At 54.8% G+C, this 7,906-nt stretch overlaps 1 protein-coding gene across 1 annotated transcript in view; it reads left to right on the top strand.

Annotated features, from left to right (window-relative positions):
* The first annotated feature begins 267 nt into the window (after positions 1-267).
* The window catches only part of SHOX (short stature homeobox), a 22,707-nt gene continuing 15,068 nt past the window's right edge, over positions 268-7,906 (top strand). The window contains exons 1-3 of the mRNA XM_015410972.1: positions 268-349; positions 401-601; positions 4,175-4,383. Coding sequence (XP_015266458.1) covers positions 268-349; positions 401-601; positions 4,175-4,383 — 492 coding nt within the window. The remainder of the gene's footprint in view (positions 350-400; positions 602-4,174; positions 4,384-7,906) is intronic.

The raw sequence follows: 7,906 nt of genomic DNA on the forward strand, positions 1-7,906 counted from the left end.
ATTGAAAGGCATAAATAACAGCAGGAGGGATCGAACCCCCTTCCCGGCGCCCCGTCTTTCCGCGCGGCCCTGCGGCTGGTGGCGGAGGCTGAGGATGATTTAAAACACCCGGGCGCGCACGCACACACCCGCACCCGGGCCCCAGCCCCCTTCTCGGAGCCGCTTGGGCAGAGGACGCGGCCGGCTCGCCGGAGCGAAGGCGACCCCCGCCAGCCCCCCGGCCAGGATCTCACGGTGGATAAGCCTTGCTTCGCCCTCCCCTTCGCCATGGAAGAGCTGACCGCGTTTGTCTCCAAATCTTTCGACCAGAAGAGCAAGGAGAGCAGCGGCGGCGGAGGAGGCGGCGGCGGCGGCGGAGAAGGAGGCGGCGGCGGGGGCAGCGGCGGCGGGGGCCCGGGAGGCAAGAAGGACACCATCACCTACCGGGAAGTTTTGGAGAGCGGACTGGCGCGCTCGCGGGAGCTGGGCAACGCCGACGGCCCCAGCCTGCAGGAGCTGGCCGAGACCGGCGCCCACTGCCCGGTGCACCTCTTCAAGGAGCACGCCGAGAGCGACAAGGACAAGCTGAAGGACTTCAACCACGCCGGCCGGACCGCCGAAGGTAAGCGACGCCCCCCCCCCCCCCCCCCCCCCCCGGCCGGTCTAAACAATAGGCGGCCCGGAGGAGAAGGGCCGCGCGCGGACTGGGTACCGTCGCGTCGCGTCCTTGGCTTCGTTTCCAAGATCCCCTTTACGCGGAGCGAGGACTGCGCCTCCCCACCGCGGCTTCGACTGGAGCGAAATGTTAAAGGAGGGAAGGGGTGCCAGAAATGTGGGGGTCACAGAGGAGTTGGGGGGAAGACGGGGCGAAAGAAGAGGGGGACATGCCCGGTTGGGTTTTGTCTGTTTCTGGGTGCGCAAACACAGTCCCGTTTTGTCTCCCCGTCAGCCTCGCCGCGGCTCAGCTCCTTCCTCTCGAGTCCCCGCGGTTAGATCGAGTTTTCCCTCCTCGGCCTGATAGCTCTTTGCCACTCGCCGTTGCCCAAAGAAAGAGACATTTGAAATGGGCCCAGGCGGGGGACTTAATGAGAAAGTTGAGAAAGTGTTCGGCGGCCATTCGGACAGGTTTTGAGTCTCCTGGGCTCGTCTGGCGGGATTGGATACTGCCGGGCCATCGGGCCGAGAGAAAAACGACCAACAAGCGGCTGCTTTAAAATAAAATTAGGAGGAACAATCGAACACCTAATCGTCGGCTAGGCCTCTTTTCCCTGGTTGCCTCAATCGGCTCCTTGACTTCCTGAAATAATAAGGGGCCTTTGGAACCGTCCGTGTCTCCCTCAAGCTTCCACTCTTCTTAAAATCAACATTTTCCAGAAAGGCCTTTTCGCTAAAATCTGCAGGCTCCATAATAACTCAGTTTTGCATACGCTTCGTAATTCTGTATTTTTGTATCTACTAAAACCGCTCTATTGGAAGGGAAATGTTAAAAGTCCTTGTAGTAGTTTAAATTATGCTTAATATCCCCCCACATACATGCTTAAAAGTCTGATGAACGTGTGACAGTGAAACATGAGCACATTTATTCACGCTACACAGTATTATCCAGTATTTAAATTATATATATATTCTAAATACTGTATGTTACTGTATAGTACTGTATTCTGTCTCTCTCTATATTGTACTTTACTTTATAGTACTGTATAGCGTGAATAAATTTGTTCATCTTTCACGCACGCGTATATAATCATTCATTTTAGTCAATGTTTGAATTATTACAGGGCAAATGGCACAGAGGAGGTCTAGCCGTAGCGTCACAGCAAACATTACACAAACAAAATCATTACCATATTTGTGAATGGTTGGAACGCTGAGACTTGTAGCCATCAGAATAATTACAGGGGGGGGGGGGAGCCGTTCCATCACTCACGAAAAAGGGGAAATGCTGCGATCAAACACGCCCGTCTGGAAGTCAGTTCTAGTGAAATAAGGTGTAAGTGACTTCCGGATAATTTGTTGAGAGATCTGGCTGGTAGTGACTGCGGTCAGTTAAAATGGTGTACCGTTGTCTGACCAGTTTTGTAGCCAGAAAGTAGAAAGCAAAAAACAACAAGAAACGATCACGGGATCTTACTCTTTTGTCGTCCCGTCCCCCCCGTTATTTTAAGGGCACCCCCCCAATAACGTGGCCACCGAAGAAACGGAAAGATATCTGATCCTGACCACGCCACAGCTGTTTGCCTTGATGTTCGGTTTGAGACTTGCACGGGAATGCGAAGATACTTTTACTTTCCAGCGTGTCCCACTGAAATCAATGTTTTTTACCCGCTAAGGAAAATTGTTGCTGAGATCCAGTATCACAACCCTAAACTCGAGTCCTCGGACGTAATTCGTATCGATTTGCACGAGACATTCCCGTGGGAGTGCATCTGGGCGCTCATTTCCCTGCCTTTTCGGGGGAGGTGGGCGGGGGGGGCCACAGCGAAGGAGGGAAAAACATCCCTCGGGCAACAGAGCTAGACAGTAAAGGAGGAACTGTGTCTGGCCCGGATCCGAACACAAATTGTTCTTGATTCTCACTTGTGCTGAAATCCGTAGGCTCCACTTGCCAGGGATGCTTTTGGGCTTGCTGTGTTTGTAGCAGGTAAAAAAGGGAAACAACAGGACGCTGCACCCCAAAGCTACTTAAGTAGCATGTGGTTCCCACGGACCTTGGTAGAGTTTAGTTCCCAGGAAACAAAGAGGCTGGGTCGGGCGGAAGAACTTGAACCCAGGCCTGAGCAACCGGAGGCGGCAAGTCCAGGAGAAGAGATCTGCTGTAACCCCCCCGCCCTGCCCTGCCTCGTCCCTGTCGCCTTCAAAGCGGGTCTCGACCAGTTCAAAGCCATCTCGCCTCCCCCCCCCCATGAGCCACCTCATCCCACCGTCCTTTTGTGGGGGCCTGACGCGTGGTGGAAACCGAAGGGGCCGGAGGAACACAAGCAGGTCAGCCCGTTTTCGGGGCTTGCCGAGCGCAGGGGCCAGAGGCCACGGCCTCCGAGGGCTGCAGCAACGCCGAAGGAGATGGCCTGGGGGGCTGCGGTGGGGGTCTTCTCAGGGCATTCGGGCCGGCTCTGCCCTGCCAAAGGACCACCGAGCTCCGTTCCTTCCTGGGCGGGGAAGGGGGGGGGGAGAACTGGGCCTGCTGCTTCCAACAACGACGGGACGGCCGCGGGCAGAGGGGACCCTACTCCGGCCACAGGTTGCCCGTTCGCCTGATCGCTTGGCAGGCAGCAGGGCTCCTTCTCAGGCCTTGCAGTCTCCCGCTCCCGGGTTCCCTCGCCGCCAGCGGAAAGCTCCCCTCAGCCCGGCCATGGAGCCCGGGGCAGAGGCCCGCCTCCCTTTCATGTCAGGTGCCCCCTCGGAAGCCTCTCTGTTGGAGGTTTACATTTCAGTTGCATTCAGGCCTTCACCTTTCTCTCTCTTGCTTCGGTGTTTGAATAGCCTCACATCTTTTCAGAAAGCAACACATTCCCTCCCCCCCGTCTCTCGGTGGCTCACGGAGGCCCCGATCCGCCTCATGGCATCCTTTTCCCGAAGACAGCTGGCCCAGCGAAGGCATTGCGGACCTCCCCCCTACCCCCACGCCTCCCAGGCCTTTCTGCCTTCGCCGAAGGGTGTCATTTCCTCTTTTAATAGCTCGCTGGGACTGAAACCGCCGCCAAGCTGAGGCTCAGGGGGGACATCCGGTGCTATAACTCTCTGCTCTGGAGCCCAGGCTTGGCAGCGGGGAAGGGGCCAGGCCTGGTATAGCCGTGAGGGTGGGAGACGGAGGGGACGGGTCGGGTGCGCCCAGCCAGGCCCCTTCGAACGAGGGACAGCTGATCACCTTAGCTGGAGGCTTCGGTTCTTGCTCCAAGGGAGTGGGCGGGAAATCAAGAGGCGCACTAGCCCCACTCTTCTTCTGGACTCTGGTATCTGAACTGCTAAACATGGGATGAGACCATTAATGTTGCCAGGGAACCACAAACCCAAACCCGTCGCCTGAGAAGAACCCCAGACCCTCCTTCGGCCAGAAGGAGAAGCGCTCTGTGTAGCCCCGGCTGGCGTCGTCTAGGAGGATTGCGGTGTGTGTGTGTGTGGGGGGGGAGGAGCGGTTCCCCGTGCCAGGGGCCCGTGGCGTCCAACGGTGTGGTGTCCCTTCCCTTCTCCCTCGCAGGGATCTACGAGTGCAAGGACAAGCGGGAGGACGTGAAATCCGAGGACGAGGACGGGCAGACGAAACTCAAGCAGCGGCGGAGCAGAACCAACTTCACACTGGAGCAGCTGAACGAGCTGGAGAGGCTCTTCGACGAGACGCACTACCCGGACGCCTTCATGCGGGAGGAGCTGAGCCAGCGGCTGGGCCTGTCGGAAGCCAGGGTCCAGGTAAGCGCCGAGGGACGGGCGGGGGGGAGAGAGAGAGAGACCCCTGCCGGGCCGGGCCGCGCGCTCTGGACCCGGAGCTCCTCCTGGCTGACCCCCGCGGGCAAGGCCGACGGCGCCGTCTGGGAAGGGAAGCGGCAGGGGGGGGCCCCGCCCCCCAGGGCGCCGAAAAAAAAATTAAAAAAGGAGGCGTGTGGCGCGGGAAGAGGGGCGACTCCGGAGAACAATTGGTGCAGATGAAGCCAGGCTGGCTGGGTGCTTGGGGACTGGATTATCTCCAGCCAGCGGGGGAAACGGCCCTCCATTTGACTTGCATGACAAGGGTATGAATTCATGGGCCTCCATCTGCTCTGGGTCTTTCCCCCCTTTTTTCTCCCTGAAAACAGAGGGTCTCCCAAACCCCCGCAGAATTGTTTCTCTGACGCTGAGATTTTGGCCCAGGGATCTGTGCTGTTTATTATTTTTAAAACGTCCGCCATTTAGTGGTGGTTCATTAGAGGCCAGAATGGGAGGCGGAGGGGGGGGGGCGCGAAGGACACGGACACAAATGAGGTGGCAAACGGGGGCAATCAGTGTCGCATCGATTTCTCCCGCCAGATGCTACAGGGAAGGGGGGGGGGGACCAGTGAGGCCATCCGGTAGGACGGCAAGCGAAGAACAAGCTCGATTTGAGCGCCGGGGCTTTTAATGAACGGCTCTTTGATTTCCCCATTGAGGGACGGAAGGCGGGGGTGGTGGGTGGTGGTGGTGGTGGGGCGTATATTCAGAGAGCCCGTTTAAAGCCGATCCCCCTAATACAGTTCGTTGCATCGGCTTATTGATTTCAAGGGGCCCGACGTCCATCTCACACGCTTAAAACGCCTGTGCGTAAGGATCAATGGTAGGAGCCGCGTTTTGGAAAGCTTAGGACTCCCGGTGTCTCTAATCCCCTGCCTTCATCCCATGTCATCTAACTTTTACAAGGCATGGGGATTCGCCAGATTTCCCCTTAATAAATGAGAAGGAAAGGGGGTTAAAATGTCTTTTTTTTAAAAAAAATCTTCTTTAAAAAATTCAAATCCCAGTTGGGAGGCTGGGGGGGGGGGGTTAGGGGCCCTTTAAGAAAGGATAGTGTGTGTGTGGGGGGACTACTCTGAGGGTGAAGGAGCTGCTGGTGTCCGTTCCTCCCCCTCCCCCACGGCCGAAGATTGATCTCACCGTCCAAGATAAATGAATGAAAAGATTAAACTTTGGCTGAAGGGGACATCAACTTTTATGTCATCGTTCCAAGTCCTGCTAGCCCGGGCTCTATAATATCTTGCCAGAGCCTTGATGTAGTGTTTCTATAAAAATAAATTACTGGTAGTGTTTCTATAAAAATAAATTACTTGTAATTGAATTCTGCACTCTTCCTTTCAAGTAGTTTATTACCGGCGTAGCGAGGCACCTTAACAGGATATTCAGAGTTACAGGAAAATTGGTGTCTCGAGCGTTTGCAGGTCTTGAAATATTCCCCCTTTCTCCTCCCCCCTTTTCTCCCCTCCCCCATAAGTCTTTTTCATTCTTTCACATGATTATCTGGATTCAGGTGGGAATTCCAAACGAGGGAAAGATCCCTCCCCGTCCCACCCCCGCCCGCAAGGAGCCACGGAAGCAATCGAGAAAGAGCCATTTGACAGAGAATCCTTAAATCAAGACATAAACACGGCTTGATCCGCCAAATGGGGCTCAATCGGCTGCTTCTTGCGGATGAAAGAGAGCGAGAAAGGAGAAAGAAGGGGGGGGGGACACGCGCGGAGAGCCCCAAAGATATTTTAATACTGGCAGAATTGCTTCCTAATCCCCGTCTGTAGCGCCTGTCCCTTGTTGTTAGAGGATCTAGTTTCAATTTAGTGTGGAAAAGTGCTGTAAATAAATTGGAAGCTCCGACGGTAGCGACTCCTTATTAACCTTTTATTTTTAGTGTTGTACCGGCAACTCATATCGCCCAGCTGTCAGGGTTATAATTGAAAGTTATGAGACCATAGTGAGGAGCAGGCAGTAATTCAATTACGAGCAAATATCTCCGGGTTTTATGGCGCAGGGCTAAATTAAATGTCATTATTCACTGTCTCTAATGGAAATCAAAAGGAAATCAGATTAGAGCATTTGTGAAAGAAATCACTGAGTGATCCTTAATGAAGAAATAACTGTCTAAAACACTGTCCCGCGCTTTACTTAGCATATTCATGACTAGTTGGAATTGATCGGGAATCACACCCGGCTTGATTTATTATGGCGGGGCGCGCTGGCTAATTCATCACTTTTATATTCCTCATCACTTTCCCCCTTCCAGAGAGCTGGAAGGGAAAGGGGGCGCGCTTCCTGCGGCGCTTTGGGAGAGCCAGCCGAGTTCCAGAGCGGCAGCTGACGGGTTCCGCTCCCTCCAGTGCCCCCTCCCTTTAACGCGGATCAGTTACCCCGCCGGGCACTTTCCTAGCCACCTCTGGGCCAGCATTCGGAGGCCGGCAAGCAAGAGACTTGCGATCAACCGGCATCCAAAGGGCTGTAAAAACCCTCCCTAGTCTTGGCCAGGGTGATTCTCTCCCGCCCCCCCACCCGAGTTTGCTCACTCCACCCTTGTTGACGGGTGCCAGGTATCCTCAGTCCGCGTTCGCTTCGAGGCAGTGCGTGGTGGTTGTTCCGGGATCGTTACTGCAGAGTAAAGGCTGTAAACGAACTGCCCGATTAGTTCCCCTGTAATGCGTTTAAGCGCACAATCAGGCTTTCTTTGAACGGAAGTCCCCTTCAAATTAATAATAACGGTAATATTAAACCAGAGATGGGAAAAGATTTCGGCTTAATGACCCCGGACTAACCTATCTGGATTTAAATGATATGATTAAAAGGATGTTTAGGACCTGCACCAAGGCTGCTACTGGAAATTCGTACTGGAAATGCATGCTAACAAGGAAGGGCCATAATAGATATTTCAGGTACTCAAAAGATCCCCCTGGCAAAACAACTTTGTGCTTCATGTCTGAAGAAGCGTGCTTGCACACGAAAGCTCATACCTTGAATAAACCTTTGTTGGCCTTAAAGGTGCCACTACGGGACTCGAACTTTGCTCTACCGCTTCAGACCAACAGGGCTGCCACACCTGAATTTTTGTTCTTTATGGTAGTTCGTTAGTTAATACAAGGGGAGGGGGGAGTTTTCATTCGAAGTGGGACATTCGTTTTGGCAAATGAGCCCCGAGCTCCAGAGGGAAAGGTTTGGGCGGCGGACTATGCGCGGTGCTTGTGAAACGGAGTTTCATTAAAATCCATGGGATTTCCCCCCCGGGGGGGGGCGGGGGCGGGAACGAAGACGGTTCCGGGTCGAAGCGCGAGTCAGCTCGCACTCCCCAGGCTTCAAGGGACAGCCAGGAAGGCCGGGCGGGGTTGCATTTCAACAGATGCCTGCGTGTTGCCCAGCTGGGGGAAGCCAAGGCAGCAGGGGAGAAGGGCATCGGGCACGGGAAGAGCGCAGAGTCCTTGGCTAAGGTCGGTTCTCTCTGTCTCTGTGT

This window comes from Gekko japonicus, unplaced genomic scaffold (genome assembly GCF_001447785.1).
Source record: "Gekko japonicus isolate JY-2015 unplaced genomic scaffold, Gekko_japonicus_V1.1 scaffold244, whole genome shotgun sequence".
Classification (NCBI taxonomy): domain Eukaryota; kingdom Metazoa; phylum Chordata; class Lepidosauria; order Squamata; family Gekkonidae; genus Gekko; species Gekko japonicus.